The 14,340-nt window shown below is 56.3% G+C and overlaps 1 protein-coding gene across 1 annotated transcript; it reads left to right on the top strand.

The window, feature by feature from the left end:
* Positions 1-5,779: 5,779 nt before the first annotated feature.
* Positions 5,780-10,418, top strand: CRYGS (crystallin gamma S). Its single transcript, XM_009902896.2, has 2 exons — positions 5,780-6,064; positions 10,124-10,418. The coding sequence occupies exons 1-2, from the start codon at positions 5,780-5,782 to the stop codon at positions 10,394-10,396; spliced, it is 558 nt and encodes a 185-aa protein (XP_009901198.2). The 3' UTR covers positions 10,397-10,418.
* The last annotated feature ends 3,922 nt before the right edge of the window (positions 10,419-14,340 follow it).

Raw genomic sequence — 14,340 nt, 5'->3', positions numbered from 1 at the left:
GGTGAGTGCCCAGAGGCTGGAGCCAGGCTCTGCTGGGGGATGCCCAATGCCAGCACAAGGGGCAGTGGTGGAAGCTGAGGCATAGGAAGAGCTGAATGTGAACTGGAGAAGGAGGTAGGTCAGAAAGCCCAGCTTCAGCTGGAGTGATGTGGGGACCCAACTCTGACGCTGTGATCTTCAGTCTGGAAGTTAGCAAAGCTGAGCTGGTTGGTCATGCAGACTTTGCTGCAGGGCTGGGACTGGGCAGGAAGAAATGGCTAGGAAAGGAGGGTGAGAACTTTGGGCTAGTGGGCAGTTTGTCCTGTGAACCATCTAGCAGCTGTTAAGAGGCTGTGGCCAGTTGTGTCTCCATTGGATGAGTTTTGGGTTACCTTCCTGTTAAGCTGTGGAGCCCACAGGACCAGCGTGGGCAGAAGGCTGAGTAGCAGAGTGGTTTGGAGGCGCTGGCTGATGCTGTGGAAGATCTGCATTCAGCTTCTGCTTCCCTGTGACCTTGGCTCAAAGTGGTTTGGCTGTGAGCAGGTTTGGAGGCTGAGGATGGGGCTGCTGCTTGCTCCTAACCCGCTGGCTGCACATGGCAGAGGCACGGTCTCCAAGTGCTGCTGCCTAAAGAAGGTGCTGGGCAAGTGACTGATTCATGGCCCTCTCCTCTGTCTGCTTGAAGAGCCTTACACACCTGCTGCCCTTCCACCTGCTGAAGGCCATGTCCCCTGTGGGCATGCTGCAGGGAGTTGTGTGTGCTGCTGTGCTGCAGCACCACGTCCAGGAGCAGCTAAGGCGGCGTGAGGGCACAAACCTCAGCTGTTCTCTGTGCCCTGCTCTTGTCTAGCCCATTCCAGGGAGAGGAGAGAATCAAAACCTGACTTCCCACAGCCTCAGCAAGCAGTCTGCCCTAGAAGGGGGTCACTGCCCCCTCTCTGCTTCCTCAGGAGGCAGTGGGCACTGCTAGCTATGGTTTGCAGTTACTGCTCATGAAGAGCTGCTGCTGGGAAGAGAACAGAACTGCTGTGGGGTGGCCAAGGCAGCTCCATAAGGGAGAGCTGCTAAGGCAAGACTGTTTTCTGCCCAGGTAAGCCCCAAAAAAGCCAAGTTTGGGCAGTTAATGGTTCAGTGCCATAAACAGAGCAACTTGGTGGCTTGACTGAAGGTGATTTGCACTGAGGTTAGACTTGACCCAATGGGATGGAAGAGTGGAATGGAAACCTGTAGCTCAGCTGTCACTGTCCTGGGGGTGAGAAACCTCTGCTCTCCCTGTGCCTGAGCCAGTGGAGGAGAGTTGAGGAGTATGAAGGTCTGAAATGAATGGAAGGGTGTGTGCAAAGGGCTGTGGTGGAGCGTGGGTGGGCAGGAGCCCTCTCCTTAAGTTCCTCTAAATGGCCTAAGAAGAAATCCAGGAACAACACTTGTGGTTGGTCCCTTTGCTGTGGGCATGGCCATACCCTTGCTGTGCTCTTGGATTTCTGTGGCTTTAGAAGCCCAGGTAAAATCCTCTGCTAGGAGCAGCAGGGAGCTTTCCCACACTGAAGTTCAGCTGTGCTGGGCTGGGTGGGGAGAGAGCATCAAAAGAGCTTTTCTGTTCAAAAATTAAAGGCCAGCTTGCCCAGCTTCACGCATGGTTGCTGTGATGGAGCATTCCAGGAGATTAGGTTGAGGATTAGGAGAAATTTTTTTGCTGCAAGAGTGGTCAGGCACTGGAACAGGCTGCCCAGGGGGGTGGGGGAATCACCATCCCTGGAGGTGTTCAAAGAACAGGTAGATGGTGGCACTTTGAGGCATGGTCTGGTGGTCGTGGAGCTGTTGGGCAGAAGGTTGGAGTCAGTGATCTTAGAGGTGTGGCCAGCAGGGAAAGGGAAGTTCTCCTCCCCCTCTGCTGTGTCCTGGTGAGACCAGACCACACCTGGCTTACTGTGTCCAATTAGGGGCTCCCCAGTTCAAGAGGAGCAGGGATCTGCTGCAGTGTGTCCAGTGGATGCTACAAGGATGGTGAAGGGACTGGAACAGTTGTGTGATGAGGAAAGGCTGAGAGCCCTGGGGCTGTTTAGTCTGGAGATGAGAAGGCTGAGAGGGATCTCATCAATGTCTTTCAGTATCTGAGGGGTGGGAGTCAAGAAGAAAGGACCAGGCACTTTTCAGTGGTGTCCTGTGATGGGACAAGGGACAGTGGACACAAACTGGAACCCAGGAAGTTCCACCTCAACATGAAGGGAAGCATCTTTGGTGTAAGGGTGCTGGAGCCCTGGAGCAGGCTGCCCAGAGAGGTTGTGGAGTCTCCTTGTCAGGAAACTTTCAAGCCCCATCTGGATGTGTTCCTGTGTGACCTGTCCTAAGTGGCCCTGCTTTGGCAGGGGGTTGGACTTGATGGTCTTCAGAGGTCCCTTCCAACCCCTACCATTCTGTGGTTAGTCTGACTCCCCAGGCACCTGGTCGTGCCCATGGGACACACTGACCAACCAGCTCTAGGAAAACTGTGGCTAGACTTTTGTAATGCTAAGTGAATAATAGAAAGGACCCCAAACAAAACACCCAAACAGTCCAAACATAATGAGCAGGCTGTCCCTGACTGGAGGCTATCTCCTGGTTTGAAGCTGTGCCAGTGAGCACTGAGGTTAGAGGGATACCAGCAGCCCCAGTCCAGGTGAAGAAGATGGGAGCAGAAGGTGATTCTGTATCTCAATACTCAGGCTATGGAAAAATGATGGGAGAAGAAGATTCCAAAGTGCTGTGGTGGAGTCACCAGCCCTGGAGGTGTTCAAGAGGGCATTGGACGTGGCACTTGGTGCCATGGTCTAGTCATGAGGTCACCTGTGGTGACAGGTTGGACTTGATGATCTTTGAGGTCTCTTCCAACCTTGGTGATCCTGTGGCTAAGGTGTTTACACCACTGTGTCCAGAAACCTTCCCTCCAGAGCATCTGGAGAGAATTGGTGGGGGCAGTCTCAGATGCTACCAAATAACACAGGTCTTGTAGTAATAGGATGAGAGGAAGTGGACTGAAACTTGAGGAGGGCAGGTTTAGACTGGAGATTAGGAGGAAATTCTTGACAGTGAGGGTGGTGAGACACTGGCACAGGCTGCCCAGGGAGGCTGTGGATGTCCCCTCCTTGGAGGTGTTCAAGGCCAGGTTGGATGAGGCCTTGAGCAACCTGGGCTGGTGGGAAGTGTCCCTGCTTATGGCAGGGGGTTGGAACTGGATGATCTTTGAGGTCCCATCCAAACCAGGTCATTCTCTGACTCTCTGAAGTCATCAGTACAGTTCTGGAAGGCTGGAAAAGGTAGAATGCCATCTTGAATATGCACCAAACATGTAGATCAAAGCTCTAGAAGACAGTGGGGTAAGCAGTCAGTCTCCTGGTAGGGTGGAAGGCAGGCTGGTGGCTGGGTGCAGCTTAAAGGGATCTGTTGAGACCAGTTCCTATCGGAGTGATGTCATTTTTGGCATGTCCTGACTTGCACAGTCCTGCAAGCAGGCATGGCCTGTGCTCAAAAATGCCATGGTGGTTCAGGAACCCCTGTTGTGAAGAGCAGCTCTTGAGGAGTAACTGTCATGTAAGTACAGCTACAAGTGATAGTATGAGAGGGAATGGCCTCAGCTTGCCCCAGGGAGGGATTTAGGTTGGATAGTAGGAAAAAGTCTCCTCCAAAAGCCTTGTCAAGTCCTTGAAGAGGCTGCCCAGGGAAGTGGTGGAGTCACCATCCCTGGAGGGATTGAAGAGCTGTGTAGATGTGGTGCTGAGGGCCAAGGAGCAGTGGTGACCTGGCAGTGCTGAGTTAACAGTTGGAATTTGTGATCTTAAAGGTCTCTTCCAAGCAAAAGCATTTGATGATTCTCTGATCTGGAAGGATCTAAAGCTGGAGCTGTACAAAGCAGTGGTCTGGGACTAGGGCTTGGCAATGTTTCCCTGGAAGGCTCTTGGAAGAAAGTGTGCAGCACCTCTCCAGAGCTGGCAGCCTTGCTGATCCCTTGGGCAAGGGCCATGGGATTTTCTTCACCAGCTCTTGAGATCATTTTGAATCATAGGATCAACCAGATTGGAAAAGACCTCAGAGACCATCAAGTCCAACCTATTGCCTAACACCTCCTGACAACTAAACCATGGCTCCAAGTGCCACATCCAAGCCTTTTCTGAGCACCTCCAGGGATGGTGACTCCACCACCTCCCTGGGCAGCACATCCCAGTGGCCAATCTCTCTTTCTGTGAAGAACTTTCTCCTCACCTCCAGCCTAAACTTCCCCTGGTGCAGCTTGAGACTGTGTCCTCTTGTTCTGGTGCTGGCTGCCTGGGAGAAGAGACCAACCCCCACCTGTCTACAGCCTCCTTTCAGGAGTAGAGTCAAAGTGTCCCTAAGCAAAGTGCTTTGCAGTCAGCTGCCTGGCTGTAGAGCAGCTCTTGGGATGAAGAGTGGGGCTGGATCAGGAATCTGTCAGCTCTGTTGTGAGCTTGCAGCAGCCCAGGCAGAAAATGCCAACCACAAATGCAATCCTCACGTGCCTGTGCCGTCCACCACATGTGTGGAGCGCTGCTTTGGTTTGTCTTGGCACTGTTAAAGCTTGCCTGATGGATGGGCTTCTGAGACAGCAAGTTGTGGACCTGATGGAGTGTCAGCAAGGAATCATAGACTCATAGAGCTGTCAGGCTTGGAAGGGACCTCAAGGCTCAGCCAGTTCCAACCCCCTGCCATGGGCAGGGACACTTCACACTGCAGCAGGTTGCTCACAGCCACAGCCAGCCTGGCTGCAAACACCTCCAGGGATGAGGCTTCCACCACCTCCCTGGGCAGCCTGTGTCAGTCTCTCACCACTCTCATGGGGAAGAACTTCTTCCTAACACACAGGGCTAAGAAGACATGACCCAGGAAGTAAGAGCCCTCACCACCCTGGCAGCAGTAAAGGTCTAACTGCAGACACTTGCTGAGGCAATGGGAATGAGATGCTGCTTACTGCAGGCCATCTACTGCCTGTGGCTTCCTTGGCCATCATTTGGTAGCTACTGGCCTAGAGAAGGTGGGAGGGAAGTGTGCTGGTTATGTTTGTCTGCAGACAGGAGAGGAACTTCACCAAGGGAGCTTCAGGTTAGATTGGGACAGAACTGGGTGCTGGGAAGGGCAAGACATTGGTGGCAGCCGCAGGCACTGGCAAACCAGCTTGCCAGGGGTGGGTGGGATGCAGTCGATCCTGCTCAGGGGTTGGACTTGGTGAGTTCTGAACGTCTGGAGGGCTCTGCTGTCAGAGGTTTCATGCTGTGGAATGAACTGGTGGCTAGGCTGTGGAGGTGGGCAGGGGTGGAGACCCCCATCTGAGGGGCCGAGAGCCCCCTGTGGGGCTGGGCAGGGGATGAGAGCCCCCTGTGGGGCTGGGCAGGGGACGGGAGCCCCCTGTGGGGCTGGGCAGGGGACGGGAGCCCCCTGTGGGGCTGGGCAGGGGACGGGAGCCCCCTGTGGGGCTGGGCAGGGGATGAGAGCCTCCTGTGGGGCTGGGCAGGGGCGGAGAGCCCCCTGTGGGGCTGGGCAGGGGATGAGAGCCTCCTGTGGGGCTGGGCAGGGGTCAGGAGCCCCCTGTGGGGCTGGGCAGGGGTCGAGAGCCCCCTGTGGGGCTGGGCAGGGGTCGAGAGCCCCCTGTGGGGCTGGGCAGGGGATGAGAGCCCCCTGTGGGGCTGGGCAGGGGACGAGAGCCCCCTGTGGGGCTGGGCAGGGGACGGGAGCCCCCTGTGGGGCTGGGCAGGGGACGGGAGCCCCCTCTGAGGCTGGGCAGGGGTCGAGACCCCTCTCAGTTGGACAGGGGATGAGACCCCTCTCTTCTCTCCCTCCTCTGCCTGCCTTCCAGGTCACCTTCTATGAAGACAAGAACTTCCTGGGCCGTTGCTATGAGTGCGACAGCGACTGCCCTGACTTCCACAGCTACCTGAGCCGCTGCAACTCCATCCGCGTGGACGGGGGCACCTGGGTGGCCTACGAGCGGCCCAACTTCTCTGGCAACATGTACGTGCTGACTCGGGGAGACTACCCTGACTACCACCACTGGATGGGCCTCAACGACCGCCTGGGCTCCTGCAAAGCCATCCAGATAGTAAGTGGGACTTCTGAGCTCACACACCTGTCCTGAGAGGGCTTCAGCGTGCTTGGGGGTGCCATAGAATGGTCCAGGCTGGAAGGGACCTCCAAAGGTCATCCAGTGTGACCTCCCCGCAGCCAGCAGGGACATCCCCAACTAGCTCAGGCTGCCCAGAGCCTCGTCAAGTCTCACCTTGACTATCTCCAGGGGTGGGACCTCAACCACCTCCCTGGGCAACCTGTTCCAGCGTTCCACTACCCTCATAGTAAAGAACTTGTTCCTCACATCCAATCTCAATCTGCTCTGCTCCAGTTTGAAGCCATTGTCCCTGCTCCTGTCCCTGCAGGCCTTTGCAAACAGTCTCTCTGCAGCCTTCCTATAGCCCCCTTCAGGTACTGGCAGGCTGCTATTAGGTCTCCTTGGAGCCTTCTCTTCTCCAGGCTGAACACCCCCAGCTCCCTCAGCCTCTCCTTGTAGCAGAGGTGCTCCAAGCCCCTGATCATTTTCATTGCCTCCTCTGCACCCACTCTATCAGGTCCAGGTCCTTCCTGTATTGAGGGCTCCACAGCTGGACACAGTACTCCAGGTGAGGTCTCACCAGAGCCAAGTGTACGAATCACCTCTCTGGATCTGCTGACAGCACTGCTTTGGATGCAGCCCAGGCTGCCATTGGCCTTCTGTGCTGCAAGCTCACCCTGCCTGCTCCTGTCCAGCTTCTCCCTCAGCAGCACCCCCAAGTCCTTCTCCTCAGGGCTGCTTTCTATCACCTACGCCCCCAGTCTGTACTGATAGTGAGGATTGTTCCATCTCACGTGCAGGACCCTGCACTTGCTCTTGTTGAACCCCATGAGGTTCACCTGGGCCACCTCTCCTGCTTGTCCTCTGGATGACATCTCATCCCTCTGGTATATCAACAGCACCACTCAGCTTGGTGTCATCAGCACACTGCTGATGGTGCCCTGGATCCCTTCTTGGTGACCTGCAGGACCCTTGGAGGCATGGCTAGGGGGGTTTGACATTGTGTCCTCACAGCCAGGCTTAAGAAGAGCAGACTGGGTGGCTGGGCAGTGAGATGGACTGGCAACTGGTTGAAGGACAGGGCCCAGAAGGTTGTGGTCAGTGGGGCAGAGTCTAGTTGGAGGCCTGTGGTGTTCTCAGGGGTCATTATTCAGTCCAGTCCTGTTCAATATCTTCATCAATGATCTGGACAAAGGGACAGAGTGGACCCTCAGCCAGTTTGCTGATGGTACCAAACTGGGAGGAGTGGCTGACACCCTGTGAGGCTGTGCTGCCATCCAGAGTAACCTGGTCAGGCTGGACAGCTGGGTAGGGAGAAATCCAATGAAATCCAATGAGGGCAAGTGCAGAGGAGGAACCTGAGGAGGAACAACCCCATGGATCACTACAGGTTGGGGCTGACCTGCTGGAGAGTAGCTCTGAGGAAAAGGACATGGGAGTCCTTGTAGCCAACAGACTGACCATGAGCCAGCAATGTGCCCTCACAGCTGAGAAGGCCATTGCCATCCTGGGGTGCAGCAAGAAGGTTGTGGCCAGAAGGTTCTCCCCCTCTTCTCTGCTCTCTGAGGCCACAGCTGGAGTGTTGTGTCCCAGTTCTGGGCTGCCCAGTTCAAGTAGGGCAGGGACTTGCTGGAGAGGGTACAGCAAAGGGCTGTGAAGATGCTGAGGGCACTGGAACAGCTCTGTGAGGAGGCAAGGCTGAGAGAATTGGAGCTGTTTAGTCTGGAGAAGAGCAGCCTGAGGGGGGAGCTCATCAGTGCTGATCAATATTTCAAGGGTGGGTACCAGGAGGATGGGGCCAGGCTTTGCTCAGTGGTGCCCAGTGACAGGGCAAGGGGTAAGGGGCACAGACTTGGACATCAGACTTTCTGTCTAAACATGAGGAGGAACCTCTTGAATTTAAGGGTGGCAGAGCCCTGGAGCAGGCTGCCCAGAGAGCTGGTGGAGTCCCACACCTGTGGCTTTATCCCACACGTCCCAGTGGTGCCCCCTGCAGAAGCTGCACAGGGCCCTGCTGCTCACAGGTGTTAGCTCCGAGCATCCTGGAGGAGCCCCAGCAGCAGCGTGCGGAGCTCAGCTGGGCCTGAGAGCTGGTGGGGAGCAGGCTGGGGGAGGTGGGGGGGGGGAGGATGATGGTGTCCAGGCAGCTGCAGATGAAAGCTGCTGCTGCTGCAGTGCCTTCAGGCAAGGCGACGCTTCCAATCGCCGCTGCTCGCTGCAACGCAGCTCGTCGTGGGGGCGGCAGCTCGTTAAGCTCCTGGCTGCCCGGAGGAGCAGGGAGTGGAGGAGGTTTGTCTCCTTCTGAGGTGGCTGAAGGGTTTGTGGTGGGATTAGGCTAAAGTTCCCCCTTCAAACTGTACCAGTGTTGAAGCCAGCAGTGGGGCAGGGAGGCTGGCTGAGATGGAGAGCCCGTGGCTTGCTGAGGTGGCCTCGTCCCTCCCTGCAGCCTGGCGCTGGTGGAGCTTTGAGCTGGGAGTGCTCTGCTCCGGCTCGTTGCTTTTGTGCCCTCTCTGCACGTGTTGCTCGGTCAGGACAAGGGGTGAGGGGCACAAGCTTGACCCTGAGAAGCTCCATCTAGACATGGGGAGGAACTTGTTGAATTTAAGTGTGCTGGAGCCCTGGAACAGGCTGCCCAGAGTGGTGGTGGAATCTCTGTTTCTGAAGATGTTCCAGACCCACCTGGATGTGTTCCTGTGTGACCTTGTCGAGGGCATCCTGCCTTGGCAGAGGGGTTGCACTTGGTGATCTCCAGAGGTCCTTTCCAACCCCTGACAGGCTGTGATTCTGTTACCCCAGCTGTCACCCCACTATGCTTGGGGTGGTAATGTGAGTTGTTCAGGCTTGTGCTGGTGTGATGGGGAGCTGGTTTGTACCTGATGTGAGCCTGACCATGCCTCCTGCTCCCATCTGCTGGTGACCATCAGAGCTGGGGACGTGTCAATGCCTGCTTCCAGCACTCTGCTGTCTCCATGCTCCTATGTGACCGACTCTGGGTGACCCTGCTCCAGCAGGGGGGTTGGACTGGAGGATCACAATACTGCAAGGGGCTGCCCAGAGAGGTTGTGGAGTCTCCTTCTCTAGAGATATTCAGAACCCACCTGGATGTGTTCCTGTGTGACCTACTCCAGGTGATCCTGCCCTGGCAGAGGGGTTGGGCTGGAGAGCTGGGCAGAGAGGAACCTAGTGAGGTTCAGCAAGGATAAATGCAGAGTCCTTCATCTGGGAAGGAAGAATAAACTGCACCAGTACAGATTGGAAGGCTGCTGGAGTGCAGCCCTGTGGAACAGGACCTGGGAGTCCTGGTGGACAAGAAGTTATCCATGGGACAGCAATGTGCCCTGGTGGCCAAGAAGGCCAATGGGATCCTGGGCTGCAATCAGAGGAGTGTGGCCAGCAGATCCAGGGAGGTTCTCCTCCCCTTTTCTCTACTCTGCCCTGCTGAGACCTCACCTGGAATATTGCATCCAGTTCTGGGCTCCCCAGTTCAAGAGGGACAGGGATCTGCTGGAGAGAGTCCAAGGGAGGGCTGCAAGGATGCTGAAGGGACTGCAGCCCTGCCTGGGGAGGAGAGGCTGAGAGCCCTGGGGCTGTTCAGTCTGGAGAGAAGACTGAGACTGATCAATGTCTATCAATAGCCGAGGGCTGGGGTTCAAGAGGGACAGGGACAGGCTCTGCTCAGTTGCACCCTGGGATAGGACAAGGAGCAATGGATAGAAACTGCAGCACAGGAGGTTCCACCTCAACATGAGGAGGAACTTCTTCACTGTGAGGGTCCCAGAGGCCTGGAGCAGGCTGCCCAGAGAGGTTGTGGAGTCTCCTTCTCTGGAGCCTTTCCAGCCCTGTCTGGATGTGTTCCTGTGTGAGCTGTGCTGGATTCCATGGTCCTGCTCTGGCAGGGGGGTTGGACTCGATGACCTTCGAAGGTCCCTTCCAGCCCCTAACATCCTCTGAGCCTATGATTTTTGTTGATGTCCCTTCCAAGCCTTAGTGTTGTGTGACTCTGTGATCTCCAGAGGTCCCTTCCATTCTCTGATTTCTCTCTCTGCTTTTCCCCAGCCAAGTGGAGGCCGGGGCCACATCCAGGTCTTTGAGAAAGGAGACTTTGGCGGGCAGATGTTCGAGGCCACCGAAGACTGCCCTTCCGTCATGGAGGAGTGGCACATGCGGGAGGTGCACGCCTGCAGAGTGCTGGAGGGCGTCTGGGTGTTCTATGAGCACCCCAACTACCGGGGCAGGCAGTACCTGCTGCCCAAGGGCGAGTACCGCAAGCCTGTGGAGTGGGGAGCGGCCAGCCCCGCGGTCCAGTCCTTCCGCAGCATCGCCGAGTGAGGCGCCCCCTGCCCAGCCTGCTGCTGGCCGCCAATAAAGCAACTGAGTCACTCAGCTCAGCCTCTCCTGCTTCTTCCTGTCCTGCCCTGGGGGGAGCTGGCACGGAGCTGAGCCTGCTCTAAGCAGAGCAACTGCTGCCAGCCCTGACTCTCTGCCTTGGTGTTCCTTCATCCCGCCTGACCCCATGCCCTCCCCTCCATCCTGCTGCTTCTCTCCAGGGAAGAGCTACTCCAAAGCCAGAGCTTGTGCTCCAGCATCTGGGCAGTCTGATCTTCCTTGCCCAGGGAAGTGGTGGAAGCCTCATCCCTGGAGGTTTTGAAGGCCAGGCTGGCTCTGGGTCTGAGCAACCTCATGTAGTGTGAGGTGTCCCTGCCCATGGCAGGGGGGTTGGAACTGGCTGAGCCTTGAGGTCCCTTCCAACCCTCACAGTTCTGTGATTCCATAATGGAGCAGTGAGACCTCCTCTCCCCAGGGCTCCCAGTTTTGATGCTGGCTAGGGGTAGCTCAGTCTGTCCTGACCCAGCCAGCAGGTTAAGGGAGGTTCTCCTTCCCCTGTAGTCTACCCTGGTGTGACCACATCTGTGTCCAGGTGTGAGCTGCCCAGTTCAGAAAGAACAGGGAACTACTGGGAAGTGTCCAGTGGATGCTACAAGGATGGTGAAGGGACTGGAACAGTTGTGTGATGAGGAAAGGCTGAGACCTGGGGCTGTTTAGTCTGGAGAAGAGAAGGCTGAGAGGGGATTTGATCAATGTCTATCAATATCTGAAGGGGGGAGTCAAGAAGACAGGACCAGGCTCTTTTCAGTGGTGTCCTGTGATAGGACAAGGGACAATGGACACAAACTGGAACCCAGGAAGTTCCACCTCAACATGAAGGGAAACTTCCTTGGTATGAGGGTGCTGGAGCCCTGGAGCAGGCTGCCCAGAGAGGTTGTGGAGTCTCCTTGTCTGGAGACTTTCAAGCCCCATCTGGATGTGTTCCTGTGTGACCTATCCTAAGTGGCCCTGCTTTGGCAGGGGGGGTTGGACTCAATTATCTCCAAGGGTCCCTTTCACCCCTTTACCATTCTATGACCCTGGGAGAAGGGGGTCCCTCTGCTTGCTGTGTTGCTGCTCTGTGGTGGCTCAGGAGAGGGGATGGCTGAGGGCCAGGGAGAAGGGATCAGACTTGCATCCATGTCACATGTAGCAAGCCCCAGCCTGGAGGAGCCTATGCAGACAACAGTCCTGTTGCTGGAGGATCATGTCCCTCTTGTGATGCATGGGACGGTGGGACTGGGGGTGGGAAATGAAGATGAGAGGAAGAGATTCCAGAGCAGACAGTGGGGAGATGGCTGCAGGCTCTCTGGGAGCTGATGCCAGCCCAGTGTCAGGTAGAGGATGCCCCTTGTAGATGCAAGACATGGGGTGCATCTCTCTGAAATAGAGCTAAGCACTGCATCAAGCTGGGCAGCTGAATGGGGGAGAAGAGGCTTGATGTGGCCAGAGACAGTTAGTGCCTCTGAAAGCTTCTCTGAGGTGTGAGGTTGGTGCTGAATGATCCTACAGGGCAGGAAAAGGTCCTGGGCACCTGAGACAAACAGGGAGCAGAGGGAGCCATGAGGGTCCCAGCCAGCCCTGTTTGCCACCAGCTGGAACACTCCATTTTGCCCAGTGCTGCTGGATGGAAGCATAGAACTGTTTGGGTTGCAAAAGCCCTCTAAGATCATTGAATCTGACCATCAACCCAACACACCATGGCCACTAAACCATGTCCCCAAGTGTTTCTTGAACAGCTCCAGGGCTGGTGACTCCCCCAGCTCCCTGGGCAGCCTGCTCCAGGCTGTCAGACTGGGCTGGCCCTGCGGCTCCGTGCCAAAGCACAGCCCAGCACAGCAGGAGTAACTGATGGCTGCTGTGCAGGGCACTCTCCTCCTGGGCACCCTGGGGACCTGCAGCCTCTTTTGCATATCCTGCCAAGGGGCCTTGGGATAATGATGCTGGATGTGGAAGCAGAGCCCTTCTGGCCGTGCTCGGTGGTCTCCTCCCGGTTGATGTATGAGGTTATTACAGAGCAGGGAGGCAGGGTAGGGTGTGCTTGTCAAGCCACAGCACTGGCAACCCTTGGGACCTCAGCCACTGGTGAGGAGTGGGAAAGGGACTGCTGAGAGGGACATCTCTGACCCTGCAGGCTTCCCCCAGCACAAAGGTGAGGTGAAGAAAGTTGCCTTCCTCCTCCTCCTCCTGCCACAACCCCTCCTACCTTAGTCCCTTGCCTCTATTTCAGCCCTTTGCTGCAAGGAGTGATGCATCTTCCTGACCCACTTCTGCCCTGCCTTGCCTGTCTCCTCTGTCACCTCTCCATCACAGGTCAGCTGGATGCATCCTTGGGTCTTGGTGCATACATCCTACAATCAGAGAGTCATAGAATGCACTGGATAGGAAGGGACCTCTAGAGGTCCAGCCCCCTGCAGTAAGCAGGGACACAGAATCACAGAGTTGTTTCAGCTGGAAAAGCCCTTCAAGGCCATTGAGTCCAGCCATTCTCTAGCTCTGCCATGTCTGCTGCTGACCCATGTCCCTCAGCACCACAGCTCTGCCTCTTTCAAACACCTGCAGGGGTGGGGATCCAACCCCCTCCCTGGGCAGCCTGTGCCAGGCTTTGAGAGCTTTCAGCCAAGGGTTTTTTCTCATGTCCAACCTAAACCTTCCTGGTGCAACTCGAGGCCATTTTCCTGTGTCCTCCTGTTGCTTCTCAACTAGACCAGGCTGTTCAGAGCCCCACCAAGCCTGACCTTGAAATACTGAAATATTCCCCCAAAATATTTCTTCCCAGCCAACCAGCCCTTCCAGCACCCAACTGCAGCTCCCATTTACCCCCTGCCTTCTGGCAAAGCTCTCAAGTGCAAGGCAGTGGCTTTGATGGGAAGCCTCTTGCCATGGAAGGAAAACCTCCTGAGGGTCAAGGTGCTCCGTCCATCACCAACCATCTCCCACTCTGATTCTGGGGAGTCTCTGCCTGGGCAGCTTGCTTCCCCAGCCTGCATGGTGGGATTGATCCGTCCCTGCAGTGGGTGTCAGAGCTGCAGCAGGCAGATTTGGGGTGCTACAGCCACATGAGTACCCCAGAGCATCAGAGGAACCAGATCTGCTCCTCGTTTGCCCTTATGGGAACATGTCACAGAGTCCCAGAACCCCAGGTTGGAAGGGCCCCCAGGGGCCCTGCTCCAACCTCTCTAGGTGATGGTGCAGTTGCAATGAGCTGGCCCAGCACCCTGGCAAGCTGAGTCTTTGAACTACCCAGTGGAGGAGACTCCACTGCTTCCCTTGGGAGATGATTCCAATGTCTGACTGCTCATGGGGAAACATTTCCTTCTGGAGTCCAACAGGAATCTCCCCAGCAGTAACTTGTCCCCATCACCTCTTGTCTTCTCCATGGAACTCCTTCTACAAAGGGAATCTCCATCCCCTTGGTAGCCACCCTTTATGCCCTGGTCCATGGCAATAAGGCCTCCCCTCAGCTTTCTCTTCCCCATGCTGCACAAGCCCAGCTCTCATGGCAGGGCTGCCAGGCCTCTCATCATTCTCCCGGCCCTTCTCTGGACACTTTCCAGCCCGTCCACATCTTCTTTTCTTTTGTACAGCAGGGACCAAAACCTCCCTGTGTCCTCCCTGTGTCCTTCCCATGCAGAGCCTGATCTCCCCAGCGCGAACACTCAATTATCCCAACGCCTTCCCTCTCCCTCCTCCCCGGCTGCCTCTCGCCCTCTGGTGTCATTTTGCCTTTGTGCCCTCCGCGTCGGCCAGCCACGCAAACGCCGCTAAAATATGCGAGCCGGGCAGGGCGGGCTGGCTGTTTGCTTATTATTATTTTTGATTTCCTTGCTTTTCTTCCTTTTCTCGATGACTTTTCCTCCACCGGGGGCCCGCTGCTCGCAGGGCTGCGGGCGGAGCGGGGCGCGGAT

This window comes from Dryobates pubescens, chromosome 32 (genome assembly GCF_014839835.1).
Source record: "Dryobates pubescens isolate bDryPub1 chromosome 32, bDryPub1.pri, whole genome shotgun sequence".
In the NCBI taxonomy this organism is placed as follows: Eukaryota; Metazoa; Chordata; class Aves; order Piciformes; family Picidae; genus Dryobates; species Dryobates pubescens.
The sequence above is the reverse complement of the archived record's forward strand: the minus strand, read 5'-3'. Positions and strand labels throughout refer to the sequence as shown.

Coding starts and splice junctions, on each gene's coding strand:
- CRYGS (XM_009902896.2), top strand. CDS start 5,780: ATGAGACCCCTCTCTTCTCTCCCTCCTCTGCCTGCCTTCCAGGTCACC. Junction 6,065..10,123: donor CCTGCAAAGCCATCCAGATA/GTAAGTGGGACT, acceptor GCTTTTCCCCAG/CCAAGTGGAGGCCGGGGCCA.